Source organism: Garra rufa, chromosome 11, assembly GCF_049309525.1.
Source record: "Garra rufa chromosome 11, GarRuf1.0, whole genome shotgun sequence".
Taxonomy (NCBI): Eukaryota; Metazoa; Chordata; class Actinopteri; order Cypriniformes; family Cyprinidae; genus Garra; species Garra rufa.
This window is the reverse complement of record NC_133371.1, coordinates 11,346,733-11,368,279: the sequence shown is the minus strand read 5'-3', so window position 1 is coordinate 11,368,279 and position 21,547 is coordinate 11,346,733. Positions and strand designations below refer to the sequence as shown.

Genomic DNA, 21,547 nt, shown 5'->3' with positions numbered 1-21,547 from the left:
ATGATCCTATTATGACACTGATTCTATGAAAACAGACAATTTTACCAAAGAAAAACAACAGTCATTCAGCTGGGACTAAAAACTTGTGGTTGTAGTAGACAGACAGCCTGCTGGGACAGAGATTGAGACTTGAACAGCTGCGATCAAACCCTCGAGGATAAAACAGTGCACTAGTATGTGTGTGTATGTGTGTGGGTGTTTGTGCTTAAGCGTGCGTGACACGGTCTCTGTAGATTCATACGACAGCTTTTTACTGAAAAAGTAGTTAAGAATTTAACAACTTTTGTCAGACTTCTCCACCAGTACCAAACATAACTCATGTTTCAGTGATCTCACCTTTGTGATGGTGCAGTTACTCTCGGCACTCTCGATCTGAGCTGCGATGACGTGTGACGTCCAGTGCGCGAGCCAGAAGTCAATGGCGACCATCAGCGAATGTTTGGTGAGCTGAGAGAGAACGAGCAGCGGCAGCAGCAACAGACCTGCAGCTCGCAGGTAAGTCGCGAAGGAGTTCCAGGGAATGGTGGTCCTGTGACGCAGCTCCGCCCTGAGGCTGTCCTCATCTGTGGTGGTGGAGCTGTCTGCAAACACAATGAAACAGCATTAAATCTCATTCTGGAAAAGGTTAAGCAGAGTTTAGCCTGTTTGTTCCACTGAGTGCATTCAGATCAGCTGGAATGAAGGTGAAGTGTGTCATTTTGGAAATGCATTCTGTTTTATATATATATATATATATATATATTGCATATACACACTACCATTCAAAAGTTTGAAGTCAATAAGATTTAATAAATGTTAAACTAATGAAAAAAAAAAAAGGCAAAACCACAAAATTACTAAATCTTGAACTACAATAAAAATAAATGATACTAATAAACCATTCCACTACTAAAACAACATGGACTGCTTCATTATCAATTTGTGGATTCAGGCGTATTTAATGCAAATAAAGTTTAAAAAATTGTATTTTACATTTTAAAATGTATTTTATTTTATTATTTTATTTTATTTTATTTTATTTTATTTTATTCTTTTCTTTTCTTTTCTTTTTTCTTTTCTTTTTTTTTCTTTTCTTTTCTTTTCTTTTCTTTTCTTTTCTTTTCTTTTCTTTTATGTTATGCCCAATAAACAGCCTGACTCGCTTTTCATGAAAAACTTCTTATTGTCATCAATGTTAAAAACAGGTGATAAGTGTCATCACAACTAAATAGAATTCATAAAAAAACATAAAAAAAATATTCTCCTTACAAAAAATAAACATTAGCTGAAATAAAATGTAGACAAATTTAATAATATTTTATTGCAGCTAACTAAAACAAAAACTAATAAAAAAAAATTACAAAAACACAAAATTACTAAATCTTTATTTAAAATTAAATAAAACCGGAACATAAAAAAAAACTAAAAATAATATTATACTAATGAAACATTGCAATACTAAAATAACATGGGCTGCTTCATTATTCAATTTCAGGATTATTTAATGAAAAAAAAAGTAAAAAAAAAAAAGCTTTTATTTGAAATATATATATATATTTATATATATATAAATATAATCAGCTTTTATTTTAATTTAATTTCATATACACTACCATTAAAAGCTTTGGTGTCAATAAGATTTTTAAATGTTTTCGAATGGAGTCTCTTCTGCACATTATGGCTGCATTTATTTGATCAAATGCAGTAAAAACAATAAAAAAAAATATTATTGAAATATTATTACAATTTAAAATAACTGTTTGCTATTGTAATATATTTTAAAATTTAATTTATTCCTGCAAAAATGCTGAATTCTTAGCAGCCCAATAAGCAGTTATTATTATCAGTTTTGAAGACAAGTGATAGAGTTATTACGGTTAAATTAAACCTTAAAAATATTATTTCACTTAGAATAAAATAAATGTTAACTGAAATAAAAAGTATTGAAAATTTAAACATTTTATTCCAGCTAGTTGTAACTAAAACATTAACTAATAAAAAAAGACAAAAACACAAAATTACTCTAGAACTAAAATTTAAATAAAACCAGAACAAAAAATAAAAATAAATGATACTAATGAAACATGTCAATTCTAAAATAACAAGGGCTGCTTCAATATTTAATTTCAGGATTTAGGATTATTTAATGGGAAAAAAGTAAAAAAAATAATATTTGAAATATTTTTTTTCCAGCTTTTATTATTTTATTTTATTTTATTTTAAAATACACTGCCATTTAAAGGTTTGGCGTCAATACATTTTTTCAATATTTTTGAATAGAGTCTCTTCTGCACATTATGGCTCTATTTATTTGATCAAATGCAGTGAAAACAATAACAATGTGAAGTATTATTACGATTTAAAATAGCTGTTAGCTATTGTAATATATTTTAAAATATAATTTATTTCTGTAACATAAAGCTGAATTTTTAGCAGCCTGATTCACTTCTCAAGAAACAGTTATTATTATCAATGTTGAAAACAGGTGATAATGGTGTTATCACAATTAAATACAATTAAATATAAAACCATAACAAATATTTTCCTTAGAATAAAACAAACGTTAGCTGAAATAAAATGTAGAAGAGTTTAAACATTTTATTTCAGCTAGTTGTAACTACTTGTAACTAAAACTATAACTAATAAAAAAATGACAAAAACACTAAATTACTGAATCTTGAACTAAAATTAAAATTAAACAAAAATAAATGACACTAATAAAACATCTCAATACTAAAATAACACAGGCTGCTTCATTATCAATTTCAGGATTCAGGATTATTTAATGAAAATAAAAGCTTGTCAAATGCATCAAATGCAGTAAAAACAACAAAAAAGTGAAGTATTATTACAATTAAAAATAACTGTTTAATATTTTAATATATTTTTAAATAAATTAAAACCATAAAAATGTATTTTCTTCAGAATAAAATAAATATTACCTGAAATAAAATATAAACAACATTAAACTTATTTTCAGTTAGTTATTTTCAATATTTCTCATTTTTATCAACAATTTTTAAAAAACACACAAAATTACTAAATCTTGAACTAAAATCACAATAAAACCGGAATATAAAAAAATTAAATGATACAATTTAAGTATAGTATTTATTTGCAATATATTTTTTTCCCAGTGTTTAATTTAATTTAATTTAATTTAATTTAATTTAATTTAATTTAATTTAATTTAATTTAATTTAATTTAATTTAATTTAATTTAATTTAATTTAATTTAATATTTTACTTTTAGTTTCTATTAATTTGATGTTTTCGTGCTAAACAAATGTCAAAGTTTGACAAAGTCAAAGTCAATGATCAAACCCAAAGTTTTCAATGATGGTGTGTATATTATATTATATTATATTATAAAGCTAGAATGTTCTAAACTTGCTTGCAAAGTTATTTTTGCAGTCTTGGTTGTTCCTAGTGGCACAGAAATAACACACTTCACCTTTAAGAATTACATTTCTGTGATAAACAATAATCAGATTTCATTTCTTAGAAGCCTGCTTAAATTATCAGTAAACAAACATGCTGAATAATTGCAGTGTTAAATTCATTTCAACCCACTCATGCGTAGCGTCAGGTAGGCGAATAGATGGCAGAGAAATAAGGAGAACATGCAGCTGTTTTTTTGTTTTTGTTTTCAAACGCTTCATGCATTTCATGCCTGTAAGACTCAAACAGGATTGTTGAGGACAATAAAGCACATTATCATGACCATGAAAATAATGCAGGATGGCTCTATGTTCGGGATGTTAATTAGTTAGCACTAATGCGATAACTGCAGCGTATCTTTGGATTTCTAGTGGATAAAAAACACTTTGCATTACTTACCACCTACATACCGAATACCTAATTTGATAATTATAGCTCACAGGAGCGTAGTAAATGTTTTGTGTGCTGTATTGTTGTCGATGTTATATAACTCTACTCAGATTGAGAGCAGTGTTGTAATGGCTTCACTGGTAAACAACAGTGGGTTTTTTTAACATCCTCAGGCTGCATGCTATTTATCAGAGGATTCATGCTAGTCCTAGTCCAGACCTTTGACTTCACTAACAGTAACATCAGCAGCTGGATGAAGCCCACACACAGGAAGCCACCAGAGATATGAAGACAAGAACATCAAAGTCACATACCAGCAATGAAGACAAATGTAGAGATGATACTCTGACAGATACAATGAAACATAGCACTATTACAGGATGATGACTGATAAATCTGCATGGCTAACATTTGTAAACGTTAAATTTAAATATGCAAACACCTTATTTAAAAAGCATTAACAATGAAACTAGTTTGGTTATATATCTCTTTAGGTTTACTAATGGCATTAAAGCACAGGGTTTGCATGAGCTTGCTGAGTTTTGCGTTTGGATGAAGGAGACGTTTTACCTTCATCCTCGTCCTCGGTGGCCAGAGTATCTCTAGAGTACATGGCCTGCCTGAAACTCTTCCTCTTCAGTTCTGTAGAGTTCTCCTGTGAAAATGTTAAAGCATTATTGCATAAATATACACACACACACACACACACACACACACACACACACACATGTTGGGTTTACATGTTTTATGGGGACATTCCATAGGCGTAATGGTCTTTATACTGTACAAACCGTACTTTCTATCGCCCTACACCTACCCTACACCTAAACCTAGCCCTCACAGGAGATTGTGCACACTTTTACTTCCTCAAAAAAACTTATTGTGCATGATTTATAAGCCTGTTTCCTCATGGGGACCTGAGAAATGTCCCCACAAGGTCAAAATCTACTGGTATTCCTATCCTTGTGGGGATATTTGGTCCCCACAACGTGATGAATACCAGGTACACACACACACACACACACACACACACACACACACACACACACACACACACACACACACACACACACACACACACACACACAGAAATGTTAAATGCTTCAGCATGAGTCACTTATTCATCTAAAACACCACAGCTATTGACTAGACTGTTTTATGTCTCAGACATAATATATATATAGAAGCATTTCATACATGAATACATTTTACAAATATTTATGAATTTATTTTATTTTAGAAAATCTTATCAAAGAAGCATGGATGATTAAATATTTCTAAACTATTTATTTATTTATTTTAAAAGATCATATGAAATAAACATTTTTAAATATATAAATAAATATTTTACAAATGCATTTATTTATTCGATTTATTAAGAGGAACATCATATCAAATAATTAATAATTAAATAATTAAATAAAATTAAATTAATATTTTTTTATAAATGGACAAATGTATTTTAAATAAATAATTATTTATTCATTTATTCATTTTGCAAGATCATATCAAATAAGCGTTTTATACATAAATAAATAAATTTACAATTATTTATGGATTGACTGAATTTATGAATAGATTTTTTTTGAAAATCATAATATCAAAGAAGCATCTCATAATAATTAAATAAATATCTTTCTAAAATATGTATTTTTTTAAACAAATATTAAAAAATGAATTTATTTGTTTTATTTATTAAGAAGATCATCATAGGAAATAAGTATTTTTATGAATGGACAAATGCATTTTAAATAAATATGTATTAATTTATTTATTAATTTCAGAATATTACAGCGAATAAGCATTTTATAGATGAATAAATACATTTTACAAATATGAATTGATTTTATTTGAGAAAATCATCATATCAAAGACACTTTTTTTTCATAAATAAATAAATATTTAAAAACCAATTTATTTATTTTATTTATTAAGAACATCATATCAAATAAGTATTTTTATGAATTGACATACATTTTAAATAAATATTTATTTATTAATTTTGGAATATCATAGCAAATAAGCATTTTATATATATCCAAATATTTATGAATTGATTTCATTTTAGAAAATCATATCAAAGGAGCATTTTATAAATAAATAAAATAAATACTAATTATTTCTAAAATATGTATTTCTTTATTTATTTTCAAAGATTGTATCAAATAAACATTTTTAAATGAATAAATAAATAAATTAACATTTAAAAATTAATTTATTTGTTATTTTATTGAAAAAAAATCTTAAAATAAATGTTTCTAAAATATTAATTTATTTTTTAATTTATTTTAGAAGTTCATATCAAATAAACATTTTGATAAATAAATAAATATTTAAAAATGCATTTATTTATTTTATTTATTAAGAGGAGCATCATATCAAATAAGATTTTTTTATATAAATGGACAAATGCATGTTAAAGTAATGTTTATTTATTAATGTATTAATTTTAGAAGATCATATCAAAGAACATTTTATACAGGAATAAAGAAATTTTACAAATATTTATGAATTGATTTTATTTTAGAAAATCATCATATCAAAGAAGCATTATAAATAAATAAATAAATGTTTCTAAAATATTTATTTATTTTAGCAGATCATATCGAAGAAACATTTTTATAAATAATCAAATATTTACAAAATGCATTTATTTATTAATTTATTAATTTTAGCAGGATTTTAGAATCATTTTATACACAAATAAATATGTTTTACAAATATTTACTAATTGATTTTATTTGAGAAAATCATATCAAGGAAGCATTTTTATTAATAAATACATGTTTAAAATATATATTTATTTGATTACATTTTATTAAATGTTTATTATATTGTATTAGTTAAATAATAAATACAATGTGAAAATATTTAGTTATTAATGCATTATTCATTTTATTTTAGAAGATATTTCAAATAAGCTTTTACTTTGTCCTGTCTGTTCATCAGGGTTCTCCATTGTTCAAACAGTTCAGGTTCGGCACACTGGATGTCCTTTAAAGTCCCTTGAGTCTGCACCGTCCCATCCCGCATGGCTATAATCTATGGGATTGATGAAAGCACATTTTACAAAGTTTGCCAACAAATGACATGAGGTTCCTGAAGATCACCTTCAATGGGTTCCTAGTCAACACATATACTAATAAAATGTATTGAATGCTCTTAATCACTTTGAAAATGTCTGCTAAATGCATAAACATGAATGAACAGTGTTAAAAGTTCCGTACCCAGTCTGCATGAGGTAAATACTGCAGTTTGTGTGTGACCAACACAACGGTCCTCTTCTCCTGTCGGAGGAACTTGTGGATTCCTTCATGCATGAGATGATCGCTGAGGTGAATGTCCAGAGCTGAAAACGGGTCATCCTGAAAGCACAAAAGACAGTGCTTACGTTTACTATACTACCACAGTTACTGAATGAGGCTTTTGAACGTGTGAAGAATGAAGCAAAGACATTGGGCTGAACTCACCAGGAAAACCACATTAGTCTGCTGATAAAGAGCTCGAGCCACACTGATTCGCTGACGCTGGCCGCCGGATAGAATGATGCCCTGGAGGACAGAAACACACCAGTGACTGAGACTATTACAGACAGAGAGAACAAACACAAAGATCATGTATTTTGCTTAGTTTGTGCTCTAATACCTTCTCTCCAATCACAGTCTGGTCTCCCTGTGGTAGTGTGTCAATATCTGGCTGTAGCTGACAAACCTCAATCACTTCCTTATATCTGGGGAGAGACGAGGAACAACAGCAAGATAACATTTTACTCTGTGAAACCTGACACAGAATGCAGCCATACATATTAGTATTGCAATTTTAAAGCTGTATAAAGTAAAATAAAAAAAATATATATTATTCTAGTATTTTTATATTAGTCTAGTATTTATAAATAGTTTATTTTATTTATCATATAACATTCACGTATATAATTGAACAAATCGAAAATTAAAAATGGCAAAAAATCCTGACATGTAGTAATTTAATTTTTGGTATGCATTTGACTCGGCATATGCAAAAGAATCAGAAGAAAAAATAATTTTAGACCCTACCGTTCAAAGGTTATTAGTAAAAACATGAGTGCAAATTTGGCCTGTTGGTGGTGCTACAGAGTTTGAGTTAGAGACTCCAATTTTGCAGTGGTTAATGATGAGGCTGTCCTCTATCTGTGTGCCAAATTTCATAACTGTCCTGCAAGCTGTTCTATAATACTCATAACAATATGCTAAAGCGTTCATTAAATACAGCATTTTACTACAAAATTTGAAATGGTGCACGCCCAAAATTACTGACATAGGAAGACTGGGTATCATTTGATTCGGTATGCCACTCAATCCTATGATCCTATGATTTTTCAAAAGTCAGAATTTGCCAGAGGTATGAATAATTTCAGGCTTGACTGTATATATATATATATATATATATATATATTTGTTGAGAAACTACTCATGGGCCCTCAGGTCATGTTTGGTATAACATGAACCAAATTTGGTCAGAATCCACTGAAGCGTTGTGAAGATATAGCCTCATCTCCATGTCCTCATGTTTTTTAGGTGAATTTCATCAAATTCATTTACATGCTTTACGAGAATGGTTTCGTCTGTCTGAAGATGATCTAAACCAATTTTGGTTCAAAAAACAGTTCAAAAAAGTAAATTTTTCAGAAAATTAAAAACTGCAAAAAATCCTGACATGTAGAAATGTAATTTTTGGTATACATTTTGGCATGAGCCAAAAAATCTGAAGAAAACATTATTTCGCTTTTATGCCCTTACGGTTCAAAAGTTATTAGCAAAAACATGAGTGCAAATTTGGCCTGTTGGTGGCCAAAAAATCCTGACATGTAGAAATTTAATTTTTGGTATGCATTTGACTCGGCATATGCAAAAGAATCAGAAGAAAAAATAATTTTGCTTTTAGACCCTATCGTTCAAAGGTTATTAGCAAAAAGATGAGTGCAAATTTGTTGGCTGTCCTCTATCTCTGTGCCAAATTTCATAACTGTCCTGCAAGCTGTTCTATAATATTCATAACAATACGCTAAAGCAGGGCTGCTTAACCCTGTTACTGGAGAGCTTCCTACCTGCAGACTTTTGTTCCAGCCCTGCTCCAACACAGCTGTCTGTTATTATCAAGTGCTACTTAAGAGATGAATTAGCTGGTTCAGGTGTATTTGTTCAGGGTTGGAGCTGAACTTTGTAGGACAGTAGACCTCCAGGAACAGGGTTGGGCACCCCTGCGCTAAAGCATTCATAAAATACAGCATTTTACTACAAAATCCGATTTGTGGTACTGACATAGGAAGACTGGGTATCATTTGATTCGGTATGCCACTCAATCCTATAATTTTTGTTCAAACTGATTAGAAATGATGAACAAACATGTTATTTTTTAAATATATTTTGACCAGGAACTACTACATTTTTGTGCAAATTTCATCAAATTTGTTAACAAGCTTTACAGGAACGATTTTGTCTATCTGAAATATTTTGATAACTTTCTGCCAACATTGTCTAAAGATGATCTGATCAGATGAACCGTCTGGGACGAGATCAAAAAAGTAGATTTTTCAGAAAATTCTAAATTCAGAAATGTAATTTTGGTATGAATTTAACACAGCATGAGCCAAAGAATCAGAAGAAAAAAATATTTAGCTTTTAGACCCTATGGTTCAAAAGCTAAATTTGGCCTGTTGGTGGCGCTAGAGAGTTTGAGTTAGAGACACTAATTTTGCAGTGGTTAATGATGAGTCTGTCCTCTATCTGTGTGCCAAATTTCATAACTGTCCTGTAAGCTGTTCTATAAGATTCATAACAATACGCTAAAGCGATCATAAAATACAGAATTTTACTACAAAATCAGAATCCACTGAAGCATTATAAAAATACAGCCTTATGTCCATTTTTGTGCAAATCTCATTAAATTCATTAACATGCTTTATGAGAAAAAAGTAGATTTTTCACTAGATTCAAATTCAAAGACCTATAGAAATTTAAAACTTGGTATGCATTCGACTGAGTGAATCAGAAAAGATAATTTTGTAAAATAAAATAAAATCCATTAAGAAAAACATTTTCATTGCTTGAAATGAAATAAACATGAACTGAAATAAGATTAAATTTAAAGCAACTTCAACTTATTTTATTTCAAACTAAAAAAAACTATATAGACATTAAAAACAATTACAAAAGAAAAAACATAAAATTACTAAAAAACTAAAATAGTATATTAACAATAGTAAAATAACACTGCATCAAACCACATAAACTAGCATGTTTTTAAATGCAGAAATGTCTCGGTCAGCATTAAACTACTGATCCTGCCAGTTAATGAAGAAGATTTGCAGACTAGGCAGCACAGCTACTCTTACATAACAGAAAAGCCTCACGGACATGCTGTGATTTTTGTTTCCCTCTGATGACACTGACTTTTGGAAATCCCATTGAGATCCCACTTTTTTCCCGCTAGGTTATTTGTAAGGCTGATAAAAACCACTTTACTGTGGCCTCTAGACAGCTTCTGGATCTGTTGTGTTTGTGCATAGTCGTGTGAGGGACATTTTCATCTGCACACATCTCTCACATGACTGAACACGAAGGAATCCAGGACAGCGCTTACATTAGGGAATCACAGGGCTGTATTACCTCTTCTCATTGGGGGCCATGTCAAACAAGATGTTCTCCTCAACTGTAGCATTTAAAAGCCAAGGCCTCTGGGAAGCGTAAGCCACTGAACCTCTGTTCCTAAAAACAGAAACACAGTTTGAGGTTTATTTGTAGATTGTAAAGTATAAAATGGAGGAGCAGGACTGAATGCAATTAAAATAATAATTTAATTACTTGAGCGACTGTCTTCCACTCAAATACTGTGTTCTGCAAGACAGAAGAGATAAATAATTATTGAATAAGTAAATAAATGCATACAAACTTATATAGAATGTGTGTGTGTGTGTGTGTGTGTGTGTGTGTGTGTGTGTGTGTGTGTGTGTGTGTGTGTGTGTGTGTGTATTATATACCTCACGTTTTCTTCTGGATCACTCTTGGGTAAACTATGAGACAATTAAGCAGTATTAGTATAAGATCTAATTACATTCCAGTCAAGTATTTAAAACTACAAAACTTAAATGTAAAAAGAGTTAAAAAGATGAGAGAGAATAAAAACAAACAAAAAAATTAAAAAAACTTACATTTGTGTTTATTACAAAGTGGAATAAAAATTAAGTATGACATGCACAGATGTTGATTGGTCAATACAGTCTTCCAGCTGTGAATATGTTATTTTAGTATTATTTAAATACTATTACAGTTATTATTGGAGGAAAAAAGAAAATTAATTAGCTTTTATTTCCTATATATTTAGTTTAAAATATATTTAATTTTTAGTTATGCACTTTTGACTTTTTTTTTTTTAAATATTACTATTTTTAGTTTTATTTATTTATATTTCAGTTTTACTTGTAATTGTATTTACAGTGACTTGCAAAAGTATTCATACCCCTTATTTTTTTGACAATTTGTTATGTTGCTGCTTTCAATGACTTTTTTCCACATCAATCTACACTCCATACACCATAATGGCAAAGCAAAAAACAGGTTTCTTTGCAAATTTATATAAAAAAAACTTTAACTTAATTATTCTATTGCATAAGTATTCATACCCTCGTCTCAGACAGTTGAAATTTAGCTCATTATGGTGCATAGAGTGTAGATTGATGTGATTAAAAATAATAATTTAAAGCAGTTTAACATAAGGCAGCAACATAGCAAAATGTGAAAAAAAGAAGGGGTATGAATACTTTCGCAAGGCACCGTAGTAATGGTAGTACTTAGCTACACATTTTCCAGCTAGTTGCAATATTTTTCAATTTGCTTGATTGTTTGTTTATATATATATATATATATATATATATATATATATATATATATATATATATATATATAATTTATTTCATTTAATTTGAGCTTGATTTCTATTAACAAAAATGTTTTAATACCATAGTTCCCCTTCAGTCGTTTCAATACGACGTTACATATGGGAACTCGCTTGAGTGACCAATCACCTCTGAGCTTTATAGAAAAAGCTAATGAACATTGGCGAGTGGAATTTGCAACGCCACTCCCCCGTACATACGGGTATATAAGATGGCGGCGCGCATCCACTCATTCCGATTTTCGCTTCGGAGCCTCACCAAGCTACGAGCTTATTACAGCATTTCATTCAAGAAAAACGCCCCATTCACAAAAAACTCCTACAGAGTTACGCTCTCTCCAATCCAGCACTTTGAACATCTTCGCTGTGATTACAGATCCTGCGAGCCGGCTGCTTCAGAGAAAGACATGCTGGCTTCTCGCACTCCAGCGAGTTTTGATCGCACAGATTGTGCTGCATCCTCCCTGGGTGAACCAGGATCTAAAAGAGCAAATTGTAAAAGAGCAATTTCTATCACGGTCGTTGAGAGACATTTTCCGGTATGTCTTTCCGACCGTGCGTTTCTGGGTGCGGTAGTTTCCTTACCTCTGTTGACGGTCACGATCAAAGTCTCACATGCCTGGGCTTAGAGCACGCTGAAGCGGTGATCGTGGATGGTTCATGCGCTCATTGCGAGCGCATGTCCATGGCTACGTTGGCTACTCTTGTTCGCGAGACGGCTCCCTTCGTCGTCTTCCCGCGGTAGTTTGTCGAACTGTAAAGGCTTTACGGCTGCTACGGCGAGGTGCTTGTGGGACCTCCAGGTGACAGTGCAGACGTTCCGCTGGGCAAAACCCTACGAACAGTCGGCAGATGGGGCGGACATTTTGGCTGGACAGCGCCCCTCCGCGGTCGCTGCCCCGTCCGAGGCGGACGCCGAACTGTCAGCTATGCTTCTCCGGGCCGCCAGGGGGATTGGGCTGGAGGTACCTAAGGCGCCTTCGCCCGATCTTTCCAGGCTGGATGATTGGTTCCTGGGGACAGGGTCTGCGGCACTGCCGTGCTCGCCCCGGTGCCATTCTTCCGAGGAGGTCCATGACTAGCTGATTCGGGCGTGGCGGGCCCCCTACTCGGCTCATTCGCGCCCCGGTTCCTCATCCCTCACTACCCTCCATGGCGGGGCGGTCAAGGGTTACGCGGAGGTCCCTCAGGTTAAGCATGCGATTGCGCCATCGACCTGAAGGGCGTGTAATTTCATGTCTCGATTCTACCTCGACACAGACCCTTCCTACGGTTTGCTTTCGAGGGTCGAGCGTATCAGTACAAGGTGCTCCCATTTGGCCTGTCCCTGTCCCCCCGCGTCTTCACGGAGGTCGCGGAGGGCGCCCTGACCCCCCTGTGGCAGGAAGGGCGTCCGCATTCTCAGTGGCTTATCACAGCTCACTCGCGAGATTTGTTATGCCAGCACAGGGACCTGGTGCTTCGGCACCTCAGCCATCTGGGCCTTCAGGTCAACCGAGAGAAGTGCAAACTCTGCCCAGTGCAGAGGATCTCTTTTCTCGGCATGGAGCTGGACTCGGTCAGCATGACAGCCCGCCTCACCAAAGAGCGTGCTCAGTCAGTGCTCAATTGTCTGAAACTATTCAGGCACAAGACAGCGGTCCCTCTCAAAACTTTTCAGAGGCTCCTGGGACATATGGCAGCCGCAGCCGCAGTAACACCGCTCGGCCTGCTTCATATGAGACCGCTTCAGCGCTGGCTACACGATCGAGTCCAGAGATGGGCATGGCACCGTGGCACACTCTGGATTGGCGTTTCCCCGCAGTGTCGCTGCCTATTCAGCCCGTGGTTAGACCCTGTCTTCCTACGGGCCGAAGTCCCCTTAGGTCAGGTGTCCAGGCATGTTGTGGTCCACACGGATGCCTCCACCACGGGTTGGGGTGCTGTATGCAATGGGCAAGCAGCCTCGGGCTCCTGGACAGGACCTCGTCTGCTTTGGCACATCAACTGCCTGGAGTTGCTAGCTGTGCTTCTGCCGCTGTGTCGTTTTCTTCCGATGCTCCGCCACAAGCATGTGCTTGTCCGTACGGACAACACTGCGACCGTAGCATACATCAACCGTCAGGGTGGTCTACGCTCCCGTTGTATGTCGCAACTCGCCAGCCATCTGCTCCTGTGGAGTCAGACGCGGCTGAAATCGCTGTGCACCGTTCACATACCAGGAGAGCTCAACCGTGCAGCAGACCAGCTCTCACAGCAGCCCACCCATCCTGGAGTATGGCGACTCCACCCCTAGACTGTCCAGCTGATTTGGAGTCGATTCGGCGGGGCCCAGATAGATCTGTTTGCCTCCCCGGAATCCTCCCATTGCCAGCTATTTTACTCCCTTCACGAGGCTCCCATCAGCAGGGCACACAGCTGGCCTCCGGGGCCCAAGTACGCCTTTCCCCCAGTGAGCCTCAGGGAGGACTGGGGGCAGGTCCTGCTGGTTGCACCCTATTGGCCCACCCGGACCTGGTTTGCTGACCTCATGCTCCTCACGGTAGCCCCTCCCTGGAAAATCCCCTTGAGAAAGGACCTTCTTTTTCAGGGGATGGGCACAATTTGGCAACCGCGTCCCGACCTATGGAACCTACACATGTGGCTTCTGGACGGGACACGGTAGACCTTTCTGGCCTTCCACAGGCTGTGATAGAAACTATCACTCAGTCTAGAGCTCCCTCTACGAGGCAGGCCTACGCACTGAGGTGGGGTCTCTTCATTGACTGGTGTGCCTCCCGTGGTGAGGACCCACAGAGATTCCCGATTGCAGTGGTGCTTTCCTTCCTGCAGGAGAAGTTGGAGCGAAGGCTGTCCCCTTCAACTCTCAAAGTGTACGTTGCTGCCATTTCAGCATATCACGATGCGTAGATAGAGCATCCATCGGGAAGCACCAACTGGTCGTGAGGTTCTTTAGAGGTGCGAGAAGGGTTAATCCCTCTAGACTGCACCTCGTACCCTCTTGGGATCTTGGCCCATTGGGTGGTACTGTAGATGCCATCTCCCAGATGCCATCTCCCTGGCGTATGAGGGCCAGGGGGAGCCGTGCCCCCTAGGAGTTCGAGCTCACTCCACTCGTAGTGTTGCCTCCTCCTATGCGTTGTCGCAAGGTGCCTCGCTAGTAGACATCTGTAGAGCTGCGGGCTGGGCAACACCTAACACCTTCACGAGATTCTACAAAAAGGTTTTCAAATATCAAATATTTGAAATAAAAAATAAATATTCACACTATAAATAGAACAATGTGCATCTGATCAACATAAATTCAGTAAATTCTTGCTTGTGTAGCAGCAACAAAATAAGGTTTTCAAATGTTAAACATTTTGAATAAAAGTGCAATAAGTGTACTGTAAACATCTTAGTGGTGCAACGGATCACAAAACTCACGGTTCGGATCATATCACAGATTTTGAGTCACGGATCGGATCACTTTTCGGATCAGCAAAAAACAAACAAAACAAAAAAAGTTTGTTGTTTATTAATTACTGAATGCTTACTTTAAGTACTTCTAATCCACAGCAAAAACTAGCTGAACTAATATAGTCAGTAACAAAACAAGAACAATTAAACAAATGACAAGTGTAGATGAATACAACATAAAGTTACTAATAAAATCAATAATACTAGTATTCAGGTGCAGAAATTTAATAATTCATTGATAAATAACTAGTGCTTCTCACTGCAGGTATTTATAGGATGCTGTCTCTTTAAGGCCTAATGCACGTACCTAATACTGGCACGCATCTCCTTCTCAGCTGTTTCGGTTCACTGAAGACATAACCGACGGTGTTTACCAGAATAAAACAACGGATATTTAAACATAACTTTGTATGAATGTTTCTGTTCAAGAGACGTTAAAGAGGAATCAGTCTGTGAATCGCGCAGTTTGAATCATGTCTCTCTCTCTCTCTCTCTCTCTCTCTCTCTCTCTCTGTGAGTGCGCATGTGCGGGCGTTTGCTGAGCGAGTGTGGAGAGTGTGTGGTGAGTGACACCTGAGTGTGTTTTCTAACTTTTTTGTGTTTGTTTGTTTATTTGTTTGTTTATGTTTTTTTTGTGTGTGTTATTTTGTGTATGAGGAGTAGTTTCTTTTAGAGAAAGTTGTGGAAGTCTGCTCCCGGCGTTTTTGTTGCCGGGAAGCATGGCTGCTTCAGGTGTTGCGAGTAGTGATGGTCTAACTCGGCGTCATGGGATTAAGATTTTGTGTAAATTCAGTGTGGAGGAATGTGCTTAGCGGTTGGCGATGTAGTTGGGTACAACGCTATTGTTTCTGCATCTAAAATGAACAACGCGGTTGTTTTATTTTTAAACGCGATCGAAAAAGCTAATGAGCTTGTTCAAACGGGAGTCGTGATTAATGATGCATTTACGCATGTTCTGCCACTAAGTAGCCCTTCTAGAAAGATTGTTGTGTCGAATGTTCCTCCTTTTGTTTCTGATGCAAGTATTGTTAAAGAATTGTCTTCCTTTGGTAAGATTGTTTCTCCCATTAGGAAAATTGCTTTTAGTTGTAAGTCACCCTTGTTGAAACATGTAGTGTCATTTCGGAGACAGGTCTATATGATCTTGAAAAACAATGCTGAAGAGCTGAACCTGTCCTTTAATGTTAAAGTTGAAGACTTTAACTATACAGTTTATGCAACATCTGAAAGTACAATGAAATGCTTTGGCTGTGGAAAAATTAATCATCTGATACGTGATTGTCCTGAAAAAATAGATGAAAATGCTACTGTACAGACTAACACTCAGAGTAACCCTTCTGAAGTTGTGTCTGTTACAGAAGATGTTGTGGCTGCTGTTGCGTCAGGTTCTGGTGGGTCAGTTGGGAATAAACCCACTATGGCTGAGGTTACTGCAGGTCGTTTCTCTGTTTCTGATCTTATGATCTTTGACACTGTTAATTTGAGCAGTGACATTAACACAGATAAAACGACAACTACTGGTAAACAGGTCAGTGAGGGTGTTGTTGGAGAATTGGAGGTGGAAACGGAGTCAATCTTCAAAGTTCCAAATAAAAGGAAAAAAGTCCAACAGACCAAAATCTTTAAACAAACCAAGAAAGACACAAATGAGACTGAAAGTTTAGTCCCAGAGAATGACAGTGATTCTTCAGATTCTAATTGTTCTTATCTTTCATCGCAAAATGAGAATGATAATCAGACCACAGTTTATAAAGTTGAGGACATTAGCAAATTTTTGAAAGAAACTAAAGGTTTACCTGGGGTTCAGGTTGAAGATTACTTCCCTGATCGCTCAACTTTCATTAATGATGCAAAAATTCTAATGAAAGAAGGTGCTTTTGCAGACAAAGAAGTTTTCCGTCTTAGGAAAATTGTGAGTAAACTTAGAAAGCAAAATCTTATTGATGAAAAACAAGATATGGTGTAATTTCTTCTTACTGGTAGAAGTCTTTGCCTTGCTGACTGTTTCCTTTAATTATCTATGTCTTTTTAAAACATCATTTTTTATGAGAGATTTTAAAATTGGAACTCTCAATTTAAATGGTGCCAGAGACGGTCAGAAGAGAATGTGTTTGTTTGAATTCATTAAACAAAAACATATTGATGTCACTTTTGTTCAGGAATCACATAGTGACTTGAATAATGAGGTAGACTGGAAAAAAGAATGGGATGGAGAAATTTGTTTGAGACTTTGAGTCATATGTCTTCCAATAGTGGAGGAGTAGCTATTCTGTTTTCAAAGAAATCCCTGCCAATTTCTTGTGAAATAGAAGAAATAGTTAAAGGCCGCTTTTTAAAAGTTAAAGCTATTTTTGAAAACACTACAATGACTTTTTTAAATATTTATGCCCCCACGAAAGGGGCTGAAAGAATTGCTTTTTTTGATACAATCAGTGTTGTTATGAAAGACCTAAACTCAGAAGAACTGTTTGTTCTCGGTGGAGATTTTAACTGTACTGAAAATGATAAATTAGACAGAAATCATTTAGAGCCACATATCGCCTCACAAAAAGCGCTTGTGCAATTGTTAAAAACATTTGACTTATGTGATGTTTGGAGGAATGTGCATCACAAGAATAGGCAATATACTTGGGCACATAGTAGAGATAAGATTATTTCTATGGCAAGACTAGATAGGTTTTATGTGTCTAATCATCAAGTAAATCTTGCCAGAGAATGTAAAATAATTCCTGTAGGTTTTTCCGATCACTGTTCTGTTATTTGTAATATTTTTATTAATTCTGGTCATTTAAAGAGTGCTTACTGGCATTTTAATACATCCCTTTTAAATGATAAAAAGTTTATTGAAATATTTTATTTGTTTTGGGAAAATTTCAAGAAACAAAAAGAGTTTTATATTTCCTTACAACAATGGTGGGATTGTGGAAAGGTTCACATTAAACAATTATGTCAAGAGTACACTCTTAATGTCACTAAAGATATGGCCCAGTCAATGAAGATTTTAGAAAATGAAATTATAGAACTTTTAAATATAACAGCTTCTACAAGTGATGGTGTTTGTTTTGAAAGCAGTAAATCCAAAAAGGAAATGCTTGCAGATTTGTTGGGTATCAAAGCTCAAGGGGCGTTAACACGTTCACGTTTTCAAAGCATCTCACAAATGGATGCACCATCTAATTTTTTTTTCAATTTAGAAAGAAAAAATGGCCAAAGTCGTATCATTCATTCATTACGCTCGGACACAGGGAAAGAGCTTACTGAGCCTAGTGAGATACGCAAACATGCTGTTGGATTCTATTCAAACTTATATAAATGTGAATTGCCTCAAAGAGAAGATAATGATTTTACTTTTCTTAATGATCTCCCAAAGATTGATGAAGAGTCTAATAGTATGCTGGAACAAACTTTGTCACAAAATGAATTATATACCGCTATGATGAGAATGGAAAATGGAAAGACTCCTGGTATTGACGGGATTCCTGTTGATTTTTATAAAATTTTATGGCCAGTGATTGGAGAAGATTTCTTTTTAGTTTTTAATGATAGTTTGAATAGAGGATTGTTACCGTTAAGCTGTAGAAGAGCTGTTATTACCCTTTTGCCCAAGAAGGGAGATCTCCAAAACATAAGCAATTGGAGACCGATATCTCTTTTATGTGCAGACTACAAAATATTATCAAAGGCTCTAGCTACAAGGTTAAGTCAAGTTCTGAGTCAAGTAATACATTCCGATCAGAATTATTGCATACCCAATAGGTCAATCTTAGATAACATCTCATTGGTCAGAGATGTTTTGGAGGTTGCAAGGCTATTTGGTGTAAATGGCGGTCTAATTTCGTTAGACCAAGAAAAAGCCTTTGACCGTGTAGAACATGCATATTTGAGAGAGGTTTTAGAAGCTTTTGGTTTTAGTCCAACTTTTATAAATATGATTGAGGCCATGTATTGTGACATTGAGAGTGTTCTCAAAGTCAATGGTGGTTTGAGTGCTCCGTTTAGGATTCAGAGGGGAGTGAGACAGGGATGTGCCATGTCAGGCATGTTATATTCCCTGGCTATTGAACCTCTGCTTCATAAATTAAGAAATGAATTGTGTGGTTTTACTATACCATACTGTAATGTCACGTTGCACCTTTCTGCCTATGCAGACGATGTAGTCGTTTTTGTATCTGGTGCTGATGATATTGAAAAATTGAAGATTATTGTTGACAGTTTTAAAAAAATTTCTTCTGCAAAAGTTAACTGGGGAAAAAGTGAGGCCCTTTTAATGGGCGATTGGGATAGGAGTCCTCCCAGTTTGCCTGGAGGTTTAATTTGGAAGAAAGACGGGTTTAAATATCTTGGCATTTTTCTAGGGAATGATGACTTTGGTACAAAAAATTGGGATTGTATGTTAGAAAAAATCAAAGGACGTTTGCAGAAATGGAATTGGCTACTTCCCAAACTGTCTTATCGAGGTCGTACGCTCATAATCAACAATTTGGTGGGTTCCTCTTTATGGCATAAACTTGCTTGTGTCGATCCGCCTCTGGGACTGTTACCAAAACTTCAAGCAGAAATGGTCAATTTTTTCTGGGACAATTTGCACTGGACTCCTCAAAGTGTGCTTTTCCTGCCAAAGGATGAAGGAGGTCAAGGTTTGGTGAATCTGGTCAGCAGAGGAGCGACTTTTAGGTTACAATTCATTCAGCGACTGCTGATGGGTCCCCAAAAGCTAGTATGGAGACCATTAGCACAAACCATTTTATCTGGGGTGAACGGAATGGGACTTCATGCTGCACTGTTTCTGATGGACTATACTCTCCTGGATTTGTCTAGACTACCTTCATTTTATAAAAGTCTTTTTAAAGTGTGGAGACTTTTTAAACATAAATGGACAGAGTCAGCCACATCTCTTTTTTGGTTGCTTGAGGAGCCGGTGGTGTTTGGAAGTCGCCTTGATGTGTCAGGAGTTGACCTTCCAGGGCTAAAAAACTTGCTTGTGTCAAAGAAACTTATGCAATTGAAAGACATTGTTGAAAAAGCCGGACCTGGACTAAAAGATGCAGGAACTGTTGCTATACATCTGGGCATAAGATCAGTGAGAGTTGTTAGTAGTTTTCTGAACAAACTGGATGGGGTTTTAAACTTCAAGGAAAAAGCTCTACTTGAGAGTTACAGTATGGGTGATATTGTCCCTGATGCTAATGATCTCTTCCCAGACATCAGAGGTACACCTGATCTTGAAGAATCTTCACATAATAGTCCTCTGTTGTGTTTGAATACAAATGAAAATGTTGATTGGTGTACAGTTAAAGGAAAGATCTTATACAAATGTGTTGTGAAAGTAATAAATAAACATACATTAAAAGACAGAATTGACACAGTATGGAGAGACAAACTAGGAGTGGTAGAGGAAATAAAACCAGAGTGGAGAGTACTCTACAAACCACCTTTGACTAAAAGAGCAGGTGATCTCCAGTGGAGAATACTGCATGGTGCAATCGCTGTAAATGCCTTTGTGACGAAACTGAATCCCACTGTAAATGATATTTGTCCTTTCTGTTCAGAGAGAGAAACAATATTTCATTGTTTTTTGAATTGTGGCAGACTTTCTCCACTCTTTGATCTCTTAGAATTTTTATTCTCTTTATTAGGGATTTCTTTTACGAAACAATGTTTTATATTTGGTTTTAAGTATAGTAGACTACAGAAATATAAATGTCAATTAATGAATTTTATTGTTGGTCAGGCCAAACTAGCAATTTATATTTCCAGAAGAAATGAAATAGAACAGAGAAATGGGCAACATATTGTATCAGTTTTTAAGAATATGTTTAAATCAAGAATTCTCGTTGATTTTAATTATTACAAGATGATGAATGCAATCAATGTTTTTGAGTTTGAATGGTGTTGTGATGTTGGTATGTATTCTATACTTAATAATGAGTTGTTTTTTATATGTGATTTAAGGTAATGTCATGTAGTGTTTTTGTTTAATAAAGTGTGTTTAAAACTCAAAAACTCTCTCTCTATCTCTCTCTCTCTCTCTCTCTCTCTCTCTCTCTCTGTGCGCGTGCTCGCTTCAGGTGTGTGCGGCAGCGGTAAAAACAGAAAATAACACGCGCGAAATGTACAAATTATAAACTTTTACTCTATGATGGATAATAGGCCTATTTTAACAGTTAATCTACTAAATAAATCCACGAGGTTCCACCTCTCGGAACAACGGCTTTGCAAACATTGCACGTTGCTGTCTTTGCGGCGTTTCCGACCGTAAAGTATTTCCACACAGCGGACATGTTGTATGACGCTCAATGCTAAACTGCTACCTGCAAACTGAAGATTTCCTGAAAGGAGGCATGTCATCTTTCTCAGTGTCTCATTGGAG

The 21,547-nt window shown here is 35.4% G+C and overlaps 1 protein-coding gene across 1 annotated transcript in view; it reads right to left on the bottom strand.

Annotated features, from left to right (window-relative positions):
• The window catches only part of abcc8b (ATP-binding cassette, sub-family C (CFTR/MRP), member 8b), a 105,094-nt gene that overhangs the window by 51,791 nt on the left and 31,756 nt on the right, over positions 1-21,547 (bottom strand). The window contains exons 13-21 of the mRNA XM_073851118.1: positions 10,826-10,858; positions 10,650-10,682; positions 10,455-10,553; positions 7,456-7,540; positions 7,281-7,361; positions 7,038-7,175; positions 6,739-6,852; positions 4,381-4,465; positions 337-581 (exon numbers count right to left, since the gene is read on the bottom strand). Coding sequence (XP_073707219.1) covers positions 337-581; positions 4,381-4,465; positions 6,739-6,852; positions 7,038-7,175; positions 7,281-7,361; positions 7,456-7,540; positions 10,455-10,553; positions 10,650-10,682; positions 10,826-10,858 — 913 coding nt within the window. The remainder of the gene's footprint in view (positions 1-336; positions 582-4,380; positions 4,466-6,738; positions 6,853-7,037; positions 7,176-7,280; positions 7,362-7,455; positions 7,541-10,454; positions 10,554-10,649; positions 10,683-10,825; positions 10,859-21,547) is intronic.